General features: G+C 42.8%; 1 protein-coding gene across 1 annotated transcript in view; it reads left to right on the top strand.

The window, feature by feature from the left end:
• ism2a (isthmin 2a) overlaps positions 1-20,691 on the top strand; it is a 43,821-nt gene extending 23,130 nt beyond the window's left edge. The window contains exons 4-6 of the mRNA XM_066675805.1: positions 10,391-10,528; positions 11,363-11,428; positions 15,831-20,691. Coding sequence (XP_066531902.1) covers positions 10,391-10,528; positions 11,363-11,428; positions 15,831-16,348 — 722 coding nt within the window. The 3' untranslated portion in view covers positions 16,349-20,691. The remainder of the gene's footprint in view (positions 1-10,390; positions 10,529-11,362; positions 11,429-15,830) is intronic.
• The last annotated feature ends 1,775 nt before the right edge of the window (positions 20,692-22,466 follow it).

Below are 22,466 nucleotides of genomic sequence, written 5' to 3' on the forward strand. Positions count from 1 at the left end.
TGACATGCATCTAAGTCTCCTTCTTGCATTGCCTCAAGTCATGGAGGACACCCATTTAGACCTTATGAGACTTTCAACCCCTTTCAAAGCATTTTTTAGTGGGTCTGAGACAGTGGGGGCAGATTATATCACGCTCAGTCTGGCCTAACATAACTAACAGTGTCCACTCAAGCATCAGGCCTTTGTGTCTTCCTTGAAGTTTACATTAATGCTGGGAAAGCATTGCATTTAGCTTTTGTCTCTCACGAAAAATACACAAATTAAATGGTTTCCAGCATTGAAGTCTGTTGCTTACAAGCCATACATTGGAAATGAATTACACTGTTCTCAGAGGACACATATATGTTCTGGAGTTATATTTTGGCTGAAATGTCATGCAATTATAATTTGTTTCTAATTCCACACTTTTGGCTATTACCCAACACCTCTCTCTCTCTCTCTCTCTCTCACACACACACACACACAAACACACACACATATATACAATTATATATAGTTAAACTAATGTAAAACAAATAATATATAACAAATTATAAAAATTAGGGCGGCACGGTGGTGCAGCAGGTAGGTGTCGCAGTCACACAGCTCCAGGGACCTGGAGGTTGTGGGTTCGATTCCCGCTCCGGGTGACTGTCTGTGAGGAGTTGGTGTGTTCTCCCTGTTTCCGTGTGGGTTTCCTCCGGGTGACTGTCTGTGAGGAGTTGGTGTGTTCTCCCTGTGTCCGCGTGGGTTTCCTCCGGGTGACTGTCTGTGAGGAGTGTGGTGTGTTCTCCCTGTGTCTGCGTGGGTTTTCTCTGGGTGACTGTCTGTGAGGAGTGTGGTGTGTCCTCCCTGTGTCTGCGTGGGTTTCCTCCGGGTGACTGTCTGTGAGGAGTGTGGTGTGTTCTCCCTGTGTCCGCGTGGGTTTCCTCCGGGTGACTGTCTGTGAGGAGTGTGGTGTTCTCCCTGTGTCTGCGTGGGTTTTCTCTGGGTGACTGTCTGTGAGGAGTGTGGTGTGTCCTCCCTGTGTCTGCGTGGGTTTTCTCTGGGTGACTGTCTGTGAGGAGTGTGGTGTGTCCTCCCTGTGTCTGCGTGGGTTTCCTCCGGGTGACTGTCTGTGAGGAGTGTGGTGTGTTCTCCCTGTGTCTGCGTGGGTTTCCTCTGGGTGACTGTCTGTGAGGAGTGTGGTGTGTCCTCCCTGTGTCTGTGTGGGTTTCCTCCGGGTGACTGTCTGTGAGGAGTGTGGTGTGTTCTCCCTGTGTCTGCGTGGGTTTCCTCTGGGTGACTCTCTGTGAGGAGTGTGGTGTGTCCTCTCTGTGTCTGCGTGGGTTTCCTCTGGGTGACTGTCTGTGAGGAGTGTGGTGTGTCCTCCCTGTGTCTGCGTGGGTTTCCTCCGGGTGACTGTCTGTGAGGAGTGTGGTGTGTTCTCTCTGTGTCTGTGTTGGTTTCCTCCGGGTGACTGTCTGTGAGGAGTGTGGTGTGTTCTCTCTCTGTCTGCGTGGGTTTCCTCCGGGTGACTGTCTGTGAGGAGTGTGGTGTGTTCTCTCTGTGTCTGTGTTGGTTTCCTCCGGGTGACTGTCTGTGAGGAGTGTGGTGTGTTCTCCCTGTGTCTGCGTGGGTTTCCTCTGGGTGACTCTCTGTGAGGAGTGTGGTGTGTCCTCTCTGTGTCTGCGTGGGTTTCCTCTGGGTGACTGTCTGTAAGGAGTGTGGTGTGTTCTCTCTGTGTCTGCGTGGGTTTCCTCCGGGTGACTGTCTGTGAGGAGTGTGGTGTGTTCTCTCTCTGTCTGCGTGGGTTTCCTCCGGGTGCTCCGGTTTCCTCCCACGGTCAAAAAACACACATTGGTAGGTGCATTGGCGAGTCAAAATTGTCTGTAGGTGTGATTGTGTGTGTGCGTGTGTGTTGCCCTGTGATGGACTGGCGCCCAATGATTCCAGGTAGGCTCTGGACCCACCATGACCCTGAACTGGATAAGCGCTTATAGATAATGAATGGATGAATGAATTAATGAAGATACTTATTTTCTAAAAAAAAGTAGTAGGTGAGAGTGAGTTTGAAGAACAATGTTTGGTTCAAATTCTTCTTGATTGAATGAGTTTTTTAAATCAACAGCACACATTATTTAAAATCATTATTTATTAACCGTTAAAACTAGGTACTGGATGATAACCTCAAATAATACAGACTCCACGAGGAGAGATCTGGAAAAAGTTAAACCAACACATTCACACAGAATATCACACTGGAATAATGTCATTAGGTTTTATTCTAATGTGTTTGTTGTTTGTTGTTTGTTTGTTTTTAGCAAATAAACACTTACTGCTCAGATAAACAGCTTTTTAAATCTCAATCTCTGGTGCTAAAACTTTTGTACAGTACCGTATATACACACACACACACACACACACAAAGCCACAAACACTGGGAGGGTGAGGACAACAACATTCTACCTCTGAAACACGAAATGTCAAACACTGCTTTTTTCCACACTGTTAACATTATAGAAGAGAACAGCACAGATGTGTAGTTTGCCCTTGTGTAATGCCACCTTGCCCCATTTTGGGTAAATTAAGCCTATGTTCACTGGGCGAAACACAAAAGCGCAAATTCTAAGGTCTTTGCCAAGGATGTAAACATATTGACTGGCTGTGTCTCTCAGTTTACCATGTTCATCCTCTATGCGTATGGCTTGAATCCATTGCTTATGTCATTTACTCTCCTACTCCAAATGCACCACAGCATAAGGGGGCGTGGTTATTCTGACACCAGTCAGTAATGTATGAAGGCTTTAGTCTATGTCGTCTGATGAGGGGATGGAAGTGGGCACCCAGAGAGCAAAGGCAATTGTGTTCTCTTAGAACTCCTGGCTTGGCTCCAGCCTTAACTGAGGCATCCCCGGCAAACCGACAGTCTCCAGATGATAGGACCAAAGCTTCGAGTGCTAGTTCACTCAGGTGCCCAAGGTACCCATGGAGATTATGTCAGTGCAATGTTACATTCAGGGTTATGATAGATTTACATCTTTACACTTGTACAAGATCTCCAAACCATTTACAAGCTTTTCCAGAGTGTTTGTGCTTGTGTGTGTGTGTGTGTGTGTGTGTGTGTGAGAGAGAGAGAGAGAGAGAGAGAGACCAAGCCTCTATATGAGGCTCAGTCTGGCCTACATTACTAACAGTGGCCACTCAAGCATCAGGCCTTTGTATCTTCTTTGAAGTTGACATTATTGCTGGGAAAGCGCCACATTTAGAAGCTCTGTCGCTCACTAATAGCAGCGTGGGGCCTCTCTGCTGGCTTAACAACTAATATTTGTGTTCAATCAGACGGCAGATTGGACAGAGAAGGCCCCAGTGCTTCTTTTTATCTCTGCCGCTGCCCCGTCCTTCTCACGGCCAGACGCTGTGATCTCGCTGAGGAATTCTCAGCGCTCGGCACAAAATGATGCTCTGTGATCTCTATGTTCACTTTTCTCTCACTAATCTTTTTTTATTTTTTAATCAGGTTGTTGTTTACTAATTCCATGATATTTTTTAGCTTATGCTTCTTTTGCAGCATTTGTGAAAGGCCATATAGAAACAGATCATTTATTTTTGTTGTTGTTTATATTAGGGCATTATATTTGCATATTTTTATAACGAAGTACAGAATATCTATTGTAATGTGATTTACAAGCTTCAGTTTTAATGTGGGTGAGATTTTGTTGAATTTTAAAGTACACCAATAAACCACAAGGTTAAAAGCACTGAGAGATGGAGTGAATAACACTGATTATCTTGTTTAAACAGCCCCTGTCAATGAGTGGGATTTATCAAGCAGCAAATGAAGAGTCAGTCTTTTTTTTTTGGTGTTGAAAGCAGGAAACATGTAAATTGTGATGGCCGTAATGTTTTTATATGAGCATCTACACAAGCCTGAGGTGTGTGGGGTGTTACCGGACAGTGCAGTGCAGTGGTTGGTACCTAACAAAACTGGTTCAAAGAAGGACAACCGGTGAACTGGCATCAGGGTCATGGGCACCAAAGGCTCATTGATGTGCAAGAGAGCAAAGGGGTCAGCATGGGCACACAGCCCCATGCACAGCAACCTTCAATGCACTGTTTTCTGACCCCTTTGTGTCAGAGCCAGCTTTAACACAGTTAGCAGTTACAGCAGAGCTACAGCAGCTCTTCTCTGGGCTTTGCTCCCTTTGTGTATAAATGATCGTTGGGCACCTATGACGCTGTTGCCGATTCACACGTTGTATTCCTTAAAGGCTAAGCACCATTTAATAGACCTCCATGAATATTTCACATTATTGTAGTTACTGACAGATATAAGTATGAATTAAAATGAAAATAGCAGCTTAATTTAAAACTGACAATTTTATTAAATTGACGGAAAAACCCGAGCTCGCTACGGAAATTCTCGAACGCAACCGTGACGTCACTGGTGGACAACAGCTGAACAACGCCGCGGTAAAACACCGTTATGACCGACTGTTATGACAGTATCTAGCTAAATAACCAACATTATTCATGACAATAGCCTAGCAATAAGCTAAACTCAAATGTAGAGGTACCGTTATTCTTGTAAATGTGATCGAAGTCGAACTCGAATTCATCCGACACTATAAACCTCCGTAATGCAGCTACGTAGCCGAGTATAATCTGATCCACCGAGTTTAGCGAGTCAAGCTAACGCTAACTAACACCAACTAAAACAGGCGAAGTGAGTGTCCTTACCCTGTTTACCTCCATGTTACAGAGGCTCTTGAACACCTTTCGTTGGTGTCCTTACATGCCCATATTGTTGGAAAAGCGCCAGTGAAATGAGCTACAGATAACGGAGTGAGCGGATGGTCCTTTCCAAAGTGTCCGTTTAAAGTGGACAAATTTAGTCCATTTTCTGGATATTTTGGGATCTTTGGGCCATTTGTTCACAGATGTCCCACTGTACATTGAATGATTGCAGCCAAAAACAACACATTTTTTCGCCATTTTGCATTAAATTAAGTGCAGCTTCTAGAGTTGTTGTCCACCATCTACGTCACAGGCAAGACGCCTATTAGAGTTTCCCAATACCGTTGGGGGGGGGGGGGGGGGGGAGGGGGGACCAATGGTCTTTTAAACCTTATTCCTTGAATTAGTAAGAAATAACATGTTTTCTGACTATCAATAAACACAAGTTAGGAACTCAAATTCCACTGTATTTATTTGTTTGACACTTTCATATCGCTGCTGCTTAGCCTTTAAAGCACATTTGGTAGATAGTAACCGCTTCATACTGTGAACTGCCAACAAGACCTGCTGTTTTGGAGATGCTCTGAACAAAACATTATGACCGTTGTATTTTTCTTGTTTATTTCTCAAAGATATAACAATGGGAGAGAAATTAATGAACTTTGGGACCATTCACTGTCAGTAACATTTGCATGTGTCAATAAATTTTAATAAATTACACGTGCCATTTCTCTCTCTCATTTAAATCTGTTTATCCTTTAATAAGATTGTTTAATGCAAACTGAAGACGGAATCCAGGTGAAATGTTTTAAACAATTACAGTAAATAAAAAGTCAGTGTTCTCCCTGTGTCCGCGTGGGTTTCCTCCGGGTGCCCTGGTTTCCTCCCACAGTCCAAAAACACACATTGGTAGGTGGATTGGCTGCTCAGGTATGAGTAAATGTGTGAGTATGTGGTGTCCTGTGATGGACTAGTGCCCTGTCCAGGGTTGTGTTCCTGCCTTGCACCCAGTGACTCTGGGTGCACAGTGACTCTGAAGTTACAGACAATGAAGTTTAGTGTGTCCCCAAACCTTTGATGGACAATGTAGTCAGCACAATGTTTTATAGAATGTTATAGAATGTGATATTTTACTGGTGGATCTGAGATTCAGGCCCAGTGAAAACCTCAGTAAACCATTAAAATTATAGCGTTCTTGACCAGCAAGATTAGCTTACACTGGGCTACGTCAAAAGCTACATTTATAGCGATATCAGTTCCATCAGCAATTTCATCCCAGGATAACTCCTCTCGTTTGAGCCGTACCACCCTGGTGTGATTGGCAGAATACCACAAAATCTCCCATTCCCTGAACTAAACACCCTACTCTCTGAACGTCATTAGACTGAAGAAATGGTGTGGTCAGATGCAAACGCCCCCCACCCAAGAGAGACCATTTTACTGTTAAGTGCCCTCACTGTGGCTGTGACTAAAGAAACTTTGTAACTTTGTAAGGGATTAACTCAATAGAGTTAATCCCTTCTCCCCTGCCACATTTGAGAGTCTAAAACTCTAATCCTGGATCTAATGAGTGTACTTAGTGTCAAGGACTCTGTGTACAAACAAGCCAGAATGTGAAACAGAGAAGGGTAAATGGGCCACATTATTAATGATGTGGCCTACACATAATCTCTGAACCCTTAGTAATGTAACGTTTTCCTGTAATTATGGCAAGCCGCAGAAACTCTGCCCTGGCCATGTGCATCAGGGTGGCCTGGGAGAGGGCAGGACATAGACACTTTTTGGCATTTCTTCTACAGAAGCTAGAAGTGAATTTACTTTCCCTACTACCCACTCTTATGTCTCAGAGGAAAAATTCCAAACTTCACCAGAATCTGGCTCAATAGTAAAATGGATTAGATTAATTATGAATTTTTATTTTTTTTTAGTGGGTAATATTATGCACAGATGCCTATGCTAACCAGCACCATGGCCAATGATCCAGAGAATGAGGCTAATTGTTCTCTCTAAATCCCCTGCCATTGGAAGTATGAGGCAAATAATTTTGTATTCTGAATTCTTCTATTAATAAGTACAGAAGCCCGTTTCTGCCCCATAAAATAATTTTTAAAAAGGCACTATTTTTTAAATATGTAAGTTGCTATCTCAATATTTTGAGCTACTAAGTCAATATATTGAGATAACATCTCATTTGAGCTGCTAATTCAATATATTGAGATAATATCTCATTTTGAGCTACTAAGTCAATATATTGAGATAATATCTCATTTTGAGATACTAAGTCAATATACTGAGATAATATCTCATTTTGAGATACTAAGTCAATATATTGAGATAATATCTCATTTTGAGATACTAAGTCAATATATTGAGATAATATCTCATTTTGAGATACTAAGTCAATATATTGAGATAATATCTCATTTTGAGATACTAAGTCAATATATTGAGATGATATCTCATTTTGAGATACTAAGTCAATATATTGAGATAATATCTCATTTTGAGATACTAAGTCAATATATTGAGATAATATCTCATTTTGAGCTACTAAGTCAATTATTGAGATAATATCTCATTATGAGATACTAAGTCAATATATTATTTGAGATACTAGGTTTTAAGTATTGATTGACTTAGTATCTCAAAATAATGTGATACATTCTAAAAACAATGAGATAGTATCTGAAAATAAAGAGATTTTATCTAAAAAAAATAAGATAGCAACTTACTTATGTTTTACTTTTTTTCTTTCCAATAATTGGTTTCCTTAAATACTAACTGGGTCAAGTTTACTGATGTATATGTGCCCAGGTTTTCAAAACTTCCAAGTGTTCCAAAACTACAGTAAGCATAAGAAAAACTACCAATGCCAGGCATGTCATCAACACCTCAGTGTGTTTCCCTTGGCTTTACTGGACTCTTGCATCTCCAGCAAAATAGGCAAAATGCAAGTAGCCTTAATCAACATAAGCTAAATTCTTCCTCCCCCCATCACTCCCACCATGGCGTCCTCTTGAACCTGATTTCTTTACCGTGGAAGTGAAGAGAGCATATATTTGGACATAGAGCTAAGCTATTTGGTCCCGCTTCCCGCCAAAGTGTTTGTCTTGGCTGGTATTTTGCCTCTGTATCTGCCACTGACATATTTATTACAACAAAAAAAAGGCCGGCCTGCCAACAAAGCCCACATCCTGTTCATTAGTGAGATTGTATTTTGGAAAGAAATATGCAATATTAATTTAGATGCGCATCATTAGCCCTGCTATGGAAGTGGAGCAGAGAGGAGCTTTTTATGTTGGGGTTTTACTGCCTCATGAAGAGGGACTTCAAACACAGCTCACGGTTCAAACACCAGCAGGTACACAGTTTAAAGAGTGGGAGAAAAAGCAGTGAGTGAGAGAAAAAACACAAGCTTGGATTGAATTCTCCTCAATTCAGGTGTTCTTTCTGGGCACAATTCCCGCTCTTTAGAGTGCTGGTACAGCTTCAGCAGGACTGAAGACAATTCTCATATGGTCTGTGCTCAGTATGTGGTGGTGGTAATAAGGGGTGACAGCAATTTAATACAACAGTGCTTAAAAGGAGGGGCATGTCATGGTTCTGTTTTCTCAGGTTTGTTAACTTGGAGTAGACAATGTACCAGGAATTAGAAAAAGTATTGAGCAATAGTACTTAGTTAAACTATTCCAATTATACTCTCTTAAGGGTTATTAGAGCTGGATTAGTTTCACCAGAAGATCCAGTAACAGGATTTGTATGGGATAAAGTACCTGTGGAATTTCCTTAAATTATCCTATTTCAATAAACAGCATCCATGTCAGTGTTTGTATTACAGCTAAACACGTCTAAACAAATACACCATGAAAACGCCCAGTAAATGCTGAACAGAATAGAATCAAATGCAGGATTTTGTCAAATTTCCAAATGCCACCCAACAAGACATTAGTCTTGAGGGTAAAAAAATGAAAGAGACTGTAGATTTGTACCACATAAAATTATCACTCACATCTGTAATCATTTAAATTATCGCACCTTTCCATTTAAACTAAACTAGAGCTCAAATACACTGAACAGCCAAGTTTGTAGGTTCTACTTTACAGTCAGGGACGTGTGAGAAGGCTCTGTGGCTGGTGGTTGTGATGAGGCATTGTGATTGGATAAATGAGTTCAATCCATCTGGTAGCATTTACAATTTCCTGGCAGTACTTACAGGTGCTTCACCTTTGGCCTAATTATCAAAAGCAGAAATTTCAGTATTTGAATCTGAGTAGTTTGTGTTTAGCTCTGTATACAGCTCTGAACTTTTAAAATCTGAAAACTGTTACTTGAAACAGAACTTTTAACACACAGTATCCTCCCAAAAACCAAACAAAGTACTTATAAAATGCATGTGAAATAAAATGATTAAATACTATGTGAATAGAATTGACTATACATTTAGACTAGAAGTTACACACTAGCCTCCCATCAATTCACTTGAAATTAGGAGAGGGAATACGAAGTTTGGTGGCATGCCAAGTGTGGGGTGGAGGGGTTTGACTGAACATCTATGTCCACAATGGAACTGTGATTCATTCATTCATTCATTGTCTGTAAGTGCTTATCCAGTTCAGGGTCGCGGTGGGTCCAGAGCCTACCTGGAATCATTGGCCGCAAGGTGGGAATACACCCTGGAGGGGGCGCCAGTGCTTCACCGGGCAACGCTGACACACACACACATTCACTCACACCTACGGACACTTTTTTTGAGTCGCCAATCCACCTACCAACGTGTGTTTTTGGACTGTGGAAGGAAACCGGAGCACCTGGAGGAAACCCATGCAGACACTGGGAGAACACACCAACTCCTCACAGACAGTCACCTGGAGGAAAACCACGCAGACACTTGGAGAACACACCACACTCCTCACAGACAGTCACCCGGAGGAAAGCCACACAGACACAGGGAGAACACACCACACTCCTCACAGACAGTCACCCGGAGGAAACCCATGGGGACACAGGGAGAACACACCACACTCCTCACAGACAGTCACCCGGAGGAAACCCATGGGGACACAGGGAGAACACACCACACTCCTCACAGACAGTCACCTGGAGGAAACCCACGCAGACACAGGGAGAACACACCAAACTCCTCACAGACAGTCACCCGGAGGAAAGCCACACAGACACAGGGAGAACACACCAAACTCCTCACAGACAGTCACCCGGAGGAAAGCCACACAGACACAGGGAGAACACACCAAACTCCTCACAGACAGTCACCCGGAGGAAAGCCACACAGACACAGGGAGAACACACCACACTCCTCACAGACAGTCACCCGGAGGAAAGCCACACAGACACAGGGAGAACACACCAAACTCCTCACAGACAGTCACCCGGAGGAAAGCCACACAGACACAGAGAGAACACACCACACTCCTCACAGACAGTCACCCGGAGCGGGAATTGAACCCACAACCTCCAGGCCCCTGGAGCTGTGTGACTGCGACATCTACCTGCAGCAACACCATGCCGCCAGGAACTGTGATAGTATTTCTTATTTCATTGATGTCATACCATTACATGACACAAACCTTGCTCCTATCAGTAATTGCCCACTAAGTGAAGAAAAAGTTAACCCACTCATTTACTGCATGTGTCACTGTGTGTAATACTCTATGGGTTGTTTTTCCCAAACCTCCAGAATTTGAAGAAGAGGAGTGGAGTGACTGGTCTCCCTGCAGCGTCTCCTGTGGCCATGGAAATCAGAAGAGAGTCCGCTCATGTGGCTACGCCTGCACTGCCACAGAGTCTAGGACATGTGAACTACAGCGCTGTCCAGGTGAGACCTAGGATCAGTAACATATCAGCATTATTGCAGAAGATTTTAATACCCCACCGCCACCCATACACCAAATTTGGAGCATTTCTATTGGTCCTTTCATCATGAGAAAAAACAAAACAAAACCTGAAACAGTTGGAGATGAGAAAATATCGCATTAGTTATTACCTTCTGTTTTCAGAACATTTAAATGCAGTGACAGCAGCCTTTAGGATCACACATCATAGCTATAGAAAGCTATAGCCTTTATTCTTAGTGCATGTTTTACCACTTCCAGAACTGTGTTTTTTCTAACAGTGTTTAACTTAGTAATGAATCTCATTTTCTTGTGTAATCAGGGTGGAACAGAGCAAAGTCATTTAGGCCTCCCTCAAAATGCAGTGTACACAGTGTAAAACTAAAGTCAGATCAATGAGGGCTTTCAGTACAGGCCTTTCACACACTGGTCAGTCTGGACCACACACACACACACACACATAGTCTATCCACTCATAGCTCTGGCTGTTAAACACTGCTGACTTCCCGAAACTCACTATAAAGCTCCAGTCCATTTAGTCCCAGCTGATTTAGGCAGAGATACAGACCATGCTGCTTTATGCTGCTGTTGTCATGGAGAACTGACACTGATTTGTCAGTGTGTAAGACTCCAGACCTGAATGCCATGCACAGCATGAAATAGATGGTGCTTATAAACATTAAATCTTATCGCCCATGTTTTTATCATTGCTAAAAGTGGCGAAGACCAAGTAACCATATGAATAAACTTACTCAGTTACAACATAATGCACGTCTTTTGATTGAACAATGTTACCTGCGGTCTTTCTTCCTCTTTAGATGACCTGAATGCAGTGACAGAACTCATTCCTCATGAGATGAATGACACAGATGCTTTTGATACAGGTGGGTTACGTGCAGTTGATGTTGGAGTTTTACTTTTCATTTAACCTTACTATCTTAGTGACAGATGGCATGATACCACTTAAAGGCTAAGCACCACTTAATGGACCTCCATGAATATTTCACATTATTGTAGTTACTGACAGATATAAGTATGAATTAAAATGAAAATAGCTGCTTAATTTGCTTTAAAACTGACAATTTTATTACACTGACGGAAAAACCCGAGCTCTCTACGGAAATTCTTGAACGCGACCGTGACGTCACTGGTGGACAACAGCTGAACAACGCCGCGGTAAAACACCGTTATGACTGACTGTTATGACAGTATCTAGCTAAATAACCAACATTATTCATGACAATAGCCTAGCAATAAGCTAAACTCAAATGTAGAGGTACCGTTATTCTCGTAAATGTGATCGAAGTCGAACTCGAATTCATCCGACACTATAAACCTCCGTAATGCAGCTACGTAGCCGAGTATAATCTGAGCCACCGAGTTTAGCGAGTCAAGCTAACGTTAACTAACACCAACTAAAACAGGCGAAGTGAGTGTCCTTACCCTGTTTACCTCCATGTTACAGAGGCTCTTGAACACCTTTCGTTGGTGTCCTTACATGCCCATATTGTTGGAAAAGCGCCAGTGAAATGAGCTACAGATAACGGAGTGAGCGGAGGGTCCTTTCCAAAGTGCCCGTTTAAAGTGGACAAATTTAGTCCATTTTCTGGATATTTTGGGATCTTTGGGCCATTTGTTCACAGATGTCCCACTGTACATTGAATGATTGCAGCCAAAAACAACACACCTTTTCGTCATTTTGCATTAAATTAAGTGCAGCTTCTAGAGTGTTGTCCACCATCTACGTCACAGGCAAGACGCCTATTAGAGTTTCCCAACTCCGTTGGGGGGGGGGGGGGGGGGACCAACGGTCTTTTAAACCTTATTCCTTCAATTAGTAAGAAATAACATGTTTTCTGACTCTCAATAAACACAAGTTAGGAACTCATTCCACTGTATTTATTTGTTTGACACTTTCATATCGCTGCTGCTTAGCCTTTAAGATGGCCTCTTAGTCTTATTCAATACAGACATACAGTAACACTGAATATTTAAAACAAAATGTATACCAGTCCTACATTTTGATGATTAAAAACCTCGTTTTGCTCATTTTCTCATCAAGAAAGATTTACAATCTAATCATATTACAGATGGGGGCTAATGTCAGTTCCAATAAAACTGTGTTTAATATTAGCATAGGTTTTTAGTCTTAGCTTGTGTAAAAGGTGACCCTGCAAGACCGCAAAATCATAGTCTGTTACCTAGTTATTTGTTTTTGTTATTACCTATATTTTATCACTACCGTTTTTTGCTTTATTGTTTTTTATTATTTATTTTTATTATTTATTATTAATTATTATTATTATTTATTATATTAAGGCTAGATTTGTCATGAATCCAACCAATTTCATTATTTTGTTCACAAACATTTTTGCTGGCATCAGCCCTCTGCTGATTACTAGGTTACAGATTGGCCCCTAGGGTTTGTTTGATTTTCAACTCCCAAAAGATATAAGTAAAGTTTTGTTGAATGTATTTTTTCACACATTCCCTATTGGCTTTGGAGAGTTTTCCTCAAAATAGGTGCAATTTGTAACAATCTTGTGCTTAAAAGATTACACTCCAAGAGGTTGGTTAATTCTCACCCTCTGACCGAGCTTTACTGCTTCCCTTTTTAAATATTTATTGGTTTTATTATCTTCCATTTAGTCCGTGTCCAGTTTAAAGCATGTTTTCCTCAGCAGCAGAAATGGTCCTTGTCCTTATGGAAACGACTCCTCCGAGGCTGCAATCAGAGGAAGAAGGCAGAGGTCCGTTTGGAATGAGGGGGAAAAGTGCACATTAAACATTTTCAGGATTGCTCCACAGAGAGTGTTTCTGAGGCCAAGAAAATGCACTATTTGCTTTGGATTATTTTCTTTTCTTTTGGTTCTCCAAAATGTGGAACAGAGCACTGAGTGTGTTAGCTGTTTTTAGTCAGCCATAATGACAAAGGATAACGAGTTACAGTGTCAAGCATTGTTTTAATCACATCGGAACCTAACCTTCATTTTGGTCATCAAAAATACCTTACATGGTCCTCTCGATTTGTTTCTCCATCACAAATTTGGGGTTGGGTATGATACAAATTCAATATTCACAGGACGAGGATCATGTCTGGTGCAAAATTTCTGTATCCCACCAACACTCCTTTCTTTTACTCTCCAATATCTCTCTTCCTTTTGTTCTGTTCATTCTGGGTGAGTCCAATCTTCTAGCTGAAAGCAGAACCCACACCCCCCCCCCCACTTCACATCACCCCAACCCAGAACTTCACATTCTCTCCATCTCTCCTTTAGTCTTAAATAGTTTCTATAGAATCCTTGATATCAGACCAAGACCTCGTGTCTACGTTTTTATATTTATTTTATTTTATTTGATCTTTTTAAAATTTATGTATCTATTTTTTAATATATTTATATTTGACATCATTTAAACAGAGGGGTGTCACGGTGGTGCAGCAGGTAGGTGTTGCAGTCACACAGCTCCAGGGACCTGGAGGTTGTGGGTTTGATTCCCGCTCCGGGTGACTGTCTGTGAGGAGTGTGGTGTGTTCTCCCTGTGTCTGCGTGGGTTTCCTCCGGGTGACTGTCTGTGAGGAGTGTGGTGTGTTCTCCCTGTGTCCGCGTGGGTTTCCTCCGGGTGACTGTCTGTGAGGAGTGTGGTGTGTTCTCCCTGTGTCCGCGTGGGTTTCCTCCGGGTGACTGTCTGTGAGGAGTGTGGTGTGTTCTCTCTGTGTCTGCGTGGGTTTCCTCCGGGTGACTGTCTGTGAGGAGTGTGGTGTGTTCTCCCTGTGTCCGCGTGGGTTTCCTCCGGGTGACTGTCTGTGAGGAGTGTGGTGTGTTCTCTCTGTGTCTGCGTGGGTTTCCTCCGGGTGACTGTCTGTGAGGAGTGTGGTGTGTTCTCCCTGTGTCCGCGTGGGTTTCCTCCGGGTGACTGTCTGTGAGGAGTGTGGTGTGTTCTCTCTGTGTCTGCGTGGGTTTCCTCCGGGTGACTGTCTGTGAGGAGTGTGGTGTGTTCTCCCTGTATCCGCGTGGGTTTCCTCCGGGTGACTGTCTGTGAGGAGTGTGGTGTGTTCTCTCTGTGTCTGCGTGGGTTTCCTTCGGGTGACTGTCTGTGAGGAGTGTGGTGTGTTCTCTCTGTGTCTGCGTGGGTTTCCTCCGGGTGACTGTCTGTGAGGAGTGTGGTGTGTTCTCTCTGTGTCCGCGTGGGTTTCCTCCGGGTGACTGTCTGTGAGGAGTGTGGTGTGTTCTCCCTGTGTCTGCGTGGGTTTCCTCCGGGTGCTCCGGTTTCCTCCCACAGTCCAAAAACACACGTTGGTAGGTGGATTGGCGACTCAGAAGTGTCCGTAGGTGTGAATGTGTCTGTGTTGCCCTGTGAAGGACTGGCGCCCCCTCCAGGGTGTATTCCCGCCTAGCGCCCAATGATTCCAGGTAGGCTCTGGACCCACCGCGACCCTGAACTGGATAAGGGTTACAGATAATGAATGAATAAACAGAGGGGCTACTCTTTATGAGGGGCATTCATTAAGCTCTTGATTTAACTTTAAATGTAACATATTTATTTTTCAATGTAATCACATTTATCCTCTGTACATTTGTTAGATCTTGCAATTAGCATTTCAATAAACTAAAAAAAATAAAAGAGCACTTCTTTTCTGTAAAAAATATATTTTATTGCTGTCATCAGACAGTCACTTTCCACAGATATCTTTCCTCAAGTTTAGGAGCGGGTAAATATCACTCAGGTATGTACTTTAGGGTAGAAGACTTGCCTTGGAATCCACAGTCAGGCAGAGTGCAGTGCTCAATTTGTGACCGCTTCTGTGACTCAGAATGGTTTTGTTTTTTTTGTTTCTTTTAGAGATTGCAGCATAATTAATGATCAAAATGAGCTGATGTGTTCTTTAATTCCCCACAGAAAGTGTCACATCCTAAAACCATTATACCTGTTGGATTAGTAGATTATATGAATATAGAGAATGTATTGAAAGCCCCTGGTACATTGGGTTAAAAATTCATGTTTAATGGACCATCAGAAATGCTCCAGAATGTCCTGGAAATAATGTCCTTGTATACAGAATAATTTCCTGTAACGTAATTTCTGAGATACAACAACAACAATGTGCTAAAGGCATGGTCTGGACTAATGCAACTGCTTGTAATAACCTTGCAATAACAAAGATTATATGAAAAACTGACATTGGCAAGACCTCGGCTTGTTCAAATGTAATAATTAAGTAATGATATCCTAAAAAAAATAGTGAAATACGTTATCTACCTTGATTTAACCTGTTTCTCTCTCCAGATATGGACAGCTGTGAGAAGTGGCTGAACTGTAAGAATGACTTCCTGCAGAAGTACCTCCACCTGGTCCTGACTGAATTACCCAGCTGCCCCTGCGTCTACCCCTCGGAGGTGGTCTACAGCGCCGTCAACATTTTTGATGAAAAACTTCGCAAGACGTACAGGTGGCGAGATGCCAGCGGCCCCAAAGAGCGACTGGACATCTACAAGCCGTCCGCCAAGTTCTGCGTCCGCTCCATGTTGTCCTTCGACAGCACCACCCTGGCAGCTCAGCACTGTTGCTACGACGATCACATGAAGCTCATCACCAGGGGCAAAGGGGCAGGAGCGCCCAACCTCATCAGCACAGAGTTCTCCCCAGAGCTGCATTACAAAGTGGACGTTTTGCCCTGGATTCTGTGTAAGGGCGACTGGAGTCGCTTCCATTCTGTTCGACCTCCAAACAACGGGCTCCAGTGCATTGAAAACCCCCAGGAGGACATTTACATGAACGAGCTGGAGGAGGCCCGGGAGTACTGAGAGCCACATTTAACAGCATTTATAATGGAAGCAAAGGGGAGCATTGATTGGGATTTTTTTTTAGAGCAGATTCTAAAGGAAATAAGGCTGTGATTGTGCTGCTGTTGTAGCTGGCAGCTGAATACAGAGGTATACAAATACTGCAACTATGGAAATACAGTATTTTGCTGGCACAGAACTTTGGACTGTTCCACTTTTGTAGAGGTCAAATCCAGCTACACCTGAATGTGGAGCTGTAGAAATTATGGGTCTATGGAAATTCAGCATTTAAATGATGTGAGGGGACCCTTGTGCTGTCAATGTACAGCTAAACAGAAAAGCTCAAAAATGACCCCAACTAAATATGGATCTATAGAAAAAAATGGATGCCTGGTGTACCTGTTTATATACAGCTAAACTGAAATAACATGGGTTTAGATCGTTGGTCTGGCATCCAGAAAGTGATGTAATGAGTCCTGTCTTCAGACTCTTCTCCATAGAGATTAATGCACAGCCTGGTTCCGAATCAAGTTCAAGGGCTCAAACATGGCATCCTCTGGAACAAGTCCAGTGTATTTATTGGATTCATACTGCTCCTCTTTTTTTGCTCCTCTCTGCGACGTGCTCAAAGACTCAGATTTGTCATGAAAGGAATTCCACTGAAGCTGCTAAACTTGCGATGGATCCAACAGAATGCTCGTTTGTTGTCTTAGGCTCTGATCTCGGTCCTGGCCCCCCTCCATCCGGGGCCAGATCGATCCAAACAAATCAAACACGAGCCTCAGAGCCGCGTGCGCCTCGGCTTCTACATACTTCACAGAATACTTCCACCCCTCTGAGCTTGTATACTGTTACCCCAAATGTATTCGGACGTGGTGTCACAGGATGAGATATTTATACAAAGTGATTCAACCTTTGATATGATTTAAGGGAAGATGGCATTGGAGTATAATTTGGTAATTAGACAAGGGACAAAGGTGCACTTCTTTCAGAAGGTCAGCAGTGTAAACTTTGTTTAAAAATGCTGCAAAATTACTTGGCTCAGTCTTAAAACAACACTCCTAATCTGATTTACATCTGCCACTTCTGCAGGGTACCATCAGTTCACACATAGGATACTTTTGATATAGTACTTGGAAAAGAACAGAACACTGGTCGCATCATGCTTGGAACCTAGAGAACCTTAAAGGTGACATACTCTAACCATTTTTCACAAGTGAACACAGTTCTGGGGTCTTTGGTTTCATCAAAACACCCCAAGGATCGAACAACATCGCTCCTTTCTCACCCTGTTTTGTTTTACTTCAGCGTTTTGTAGTTTGTTGGGCTCCAGATCCCGAAATGAAAGGGTTAATGCACTGAAAAGTAATTTATTTCATGATATGTCTCATTTAAAGGAACATTAGGTAAGGCTTTTTGCTCCTGGGGCTCCCCCTAGTGTAATTGGGTAGGGAGGTGGTAGTTTCCTACACTCCTCCAATCGTGCAGTACATAGTGCAGTTTCTGCAGTGAGGAGTCCAGAGTAGCAACAGCAGGGGCTCTGTGAAATTCAGCAACTCCCCATTGGCTCCCGTTATAAGTTTGAGTTAAAGTTCAGTGCTATTCTGTTGTTTTCTACTCACAGAGAAATTGAAATTGATTCACTGTATTAATGGGTTGAACAATACAGATACAGATTAGACAGCAATATGCCTGTAACAACGTATTATTTTTTTGAGAGGCGCACACACACTTCCACTCTGATTCCAGGATGATACAGTGATACATGAACATAGAATGAAGGCTGTCTTAGACTTGCTGATGGATAGGTCCTCTGCCCTAAGGTGGTGGTGGTGGTGGTGCACTTGTGAAACAAACGGACATTTATATAAACAAAGAATCCTTTTTCAGACCCCTGATGATCAGTGAGCTCAAATCAAAGCCCCTTTCGTATGGGGTGTTGTTTTAACGGCTAAAGCCTCTCCTTTCAGACTGGGCGTTTATCATGATCTGTCTCTTTGTGAGATGTTGAAACAGAATTCTGGGGATTTACCGAGCAAAGACGTGTTGACAGAGGCCTGTTCCATGCTGCAGTAAAAACATCCACCATTTGGTGGATGAGTGAAATCAGACACAGTGTAGATCCACCCCAAAAACAAGTGCAGAATCAGACCACGCTGAGGGAGCTGTGCTTGTTGTTGTTTTGGAGGGTCTGCTTTTATTCAGGTTTAGTTTTAGTGCCGAGATTTGCAGTAATTTATGCCATTTGGTAGATGCCTCCGAGCGATTTACAATTTCTATTCATGTTACAGAAGTACGCTAATGCAGGGTTAAGAATCTTCCCAAGGACTCTTTATGGTGTAGCATGGTGTTCCTGTCTAGTCTGAGAATTGAACTCCAGTTTGCCCATAATGTGCTATCCACTGTGCTGTAGCATCGACTCAGAAATGCCTGACAGTGAGTGACCCTTGTGAAATCAAAAGATGAACTGAACAAAGAATAAGAAGTCACATGCTGACATTGTCTACAACAAATGAAATCCAACAGCCATCAGTTAGCATTAGTTAGCATTTTCATCCATGCTCTGTATAAATGTATCCCTTGTTGTCAACTGTTGTAAGGTTCAACCCACGCAGACACAGGGAGAACACACCACACTCCTCACAGACAGTCACCCGGAGGAAACCCATGCAGACACAGAGAGAACACACCACACTCCTCACAGACAGTCACCCGGAGGAAACCCATGCAGACACAGGGAGAACACACCACACTCCTAACAGACAGTCACCCGTAGGAAACCCACGCAGACACAGGGAAAACACACCACACTCCTCACAGACAGTCGCCCGGAGGAAACCCACGCAGACACAGGGAGAACACACCACACTCCTAACAGACAGTCACCCGTAGGAAACCCACGCAGACACAGGGAAAACACACCACACTCCTCACCGACAGTCACCCGGAGGAAACCCACGCAGACACAGGGAGAACACACCACACTCCTCACAGACAGTTAATGGGAGCGGGAATCGAACCCACAACCTCCAGGTCCATGGAGCTGTGCAACACCACCTCTGCAACACCTCTATTGATCCAGTTGGTGTTTACAAATAAGTAAAAAAAAACACAAAAATTGAGATTTAAAGGGTTTTTTTTTCTTCCATTTACAGTGATATACATTGTGTTAAATATCGCTGTCCCATTTTATTGAATGAGCTTGTTCACAACTTTCTGCAAAGCTTATCCAACCTGGCAACATTTGCGTGCGTTCATGGGAAGTGTGTGCACTGGTCAATTAGGAGTTATTAGCTTTTATTCACTGTTAATTCATTCCCATTACAATTCCTTTAAGGCACAAGAACATCTTCATTGAGTGAACATTGCATTCCAACCCGACACAATCCCACACAGTGAAGCTGCGAAGGAGCTTTAATCTGTCTCTGTGAGCTCCTTCTGCTCTCTGTTATGGCATGTTTGCCTCACGTTTCAGCGCCCTGGAATCCAGGAGCTGTGAGGTATGTGCCCTGGCCAGGAGGTGTGGGCGCAGTCAGTGAAAAGGGGGCAAAGCCCACTATCTACTCCACTGGTCATTGGCCTTGGACAGAGAAAGGGGGGATTTTCTTTGAAGCAGAGCCAGCTTTCCACTCCCATTTCATTTTATTACACGACTTGGAAAGAAAACGTGGACTCGAGCGAGTTTTCATTGCTTTATATTACAATGAAGACTCTATATTACACAAGCAATGCCAGCAGAACCAAACGTGCTGAAACAACTAAAGCTGAAACATGTGGATTCTTTAGAACGTTGGACATCAGCTTCCAGATCTGGTGGTTGAGCCGAGAGCAGAACAGAGAGAGGATCCATGGACTAGTGTCTCTCTCTGTTACAGATCCTTTTATGAAAAGTTTGTTTTCATGGTTTTTCAGGAATATTTGATAAGATTGCGTGTCACTTTTAAGAAACTTCTGAAAGAAAGGCACTTTATTTAAGATGAGTGAATATATCTCTGTGTATATGTATTATGTATTGAATAATACCTTTAATGTACAATTTACAGACTTTTTTTTTGACGTATTGTAAAGGGAAGAATTACACAGATGCTGCATTCTTAATGGATTTTCGTACATAATGTAAAATGTTTGGCATGTCATGTCTATTGCTAGATTTATTATTGTACAGTATTTATTGTCCATGGTCCATAAGATGCACTATATAAACCTGAGAAAAAATATTCCGTTCCTGTTCAAATGTCTTGTGAGAAAAGGGAATATTTTCATGCCACGCCACACACCATGCTACTTCAGTCATATATGTATTTTTTTACCAGTTTTCATCTCCTTTGTAACAAAATCTCTGTCCTTAATATAATAAATGTAACACTGACAGTTAACGTGGACGTGTGATGTTGTCTTTTGTTTGGCGATCAAATAAAGAACATGTACGAGAAATAGATACATCACTCAAGTCCGTGTGTTCACACACTCATTGACTAAGCATGATACACTACGAATGCCTTGCACATAAGTTATTAACAGTAACTGAATAATGCAGTATCCTTTTGTTTTCTTCAGATTTGACTCTTCTGTTTGGGCCATGAATATAAAACATGGTCAAATCCCAATTCTACAAGAACGTTGGTGAGGTTTCTGATAGTGTGAGCAGTCTTAACACCAAGCTAACACTGATAAACATTTTATTTTTTTGCAGTTTTTTTTATTATTATTATTTTTTACATTTTGTTAACAGACATTAAGGTGTAGTTTTAAAGTGACTCTTCAGTCAGTGGTATTAAGCTTGCTGATGTGACTATCGCATTGAAGTTAAAATTGTGAGTGGTTGATTTCATTGTTACTTGCTCATTAGGTTTGTATTTCGTTTGACACTGCAAGCCTTCAGTCCAGCTCCTGAAGACCTAGCCTATTGGAATTGATATTTGGCTAACATCCATCCATTCATTATCTGTAAGTGCTTATCCAGTTCAGGGTCGCGGTGGGTCCAGAGCCTACCTGGAATCATTGGGCGCAAGGCGGGAATACACCCTGGAGGGGGCCCCAGTCCTTCACAGGGCAACACACACACTCACACTCACACCTATGGACAATTTTGAGTCGCCAATCCACCTACCAACGTGTGTTTTTGGACTGTGGGAGGAAACCGGAGCACCCCGAGGAAACCCACGCAGACACAGGGAGAACACACCAAACTCCTCACAGACAGTCACCCGGAGGAAACCCACACAGACACAAGGAGAACACACCACACTCTTCATAGACAGTCACCCGGAGGAAACCCACGCAGACACCGGGAGAACACACCACACTCCTCACAGACAGTCACCCGGAGGAAACCCACGCAGACACCGGGAGAACACACCACACTTCTCACAGAAAGTCACCCGGAGGAAACCCACGCAGACACAGGGAGAACACACCACACTCCTCACAGACAGTCACCGGGAGGAAACCCACACAGACACAGGGAGAACACACCACACTCCTCACGGACAGTCACCGGGAGCGTGAATCGAACCCACAACCTCCAGGTCCCTGGAGCTGTGTGAATGCGACACTAACCCGCTGCACCACTGCGGTTTTTGTTTTTGACCAAAAAAAGGAGAGTATTCTTAACACTATAATATAGGAGTTTTTAATAAAGTAAGCATAGCATTTCTGTGAAAATAAAAGTATATATATTTACCGATATGCAAGTTCTTAGACACTATAAGGCCATCTTCTGAAGAACTGGTGTCCTGTACAGTGGGTTATATTGTAGAAATGTGCTCACTTTCACACTGAGTTTCATACTGTACGGTGTACTATAATATCCTCTTCATTATGTTGCTAACCCACCTACATTCCTTTTTTTTTTATTATTTAGTTGTATCAAAAAAGTTGAACATAAACTCTGTCTTTGCTCAAATATATGTACTTTATTACATACCCTTAAAGAAACTGCTAGGAGTTACTGTAGTCAGAGACACCCCGGAAAGTCATTAACATAAACGATAGGCCAAAAACATGTGGCCTCATAGTGGCACTGAGATTAGGTTACGGCAGAGAAGAGGAGAAGGGGAGAGCTGGTCTTCGAGGGGCTTACAAAGCTTATCACTGAATAGCTATCTAGCTATGTAACCGCCATCTGGTGCACTAATAA

The sequence above is a fragment of the Hoplias malabaricus genome, chromosome 1 (assembly GCF_029633855.1).
Source record: "Hoplias malabaricus isolate fHopMal1 chromosome 1, fHopMal1.hap1, whole genome shotgun sequence".
Taxonomy (NCBI): Eukaryota; Metazoa; Chordata; class Actinopteri; order Characiformes; family Erythrinidae; genus Hoplias; species Hoplias malabaricus.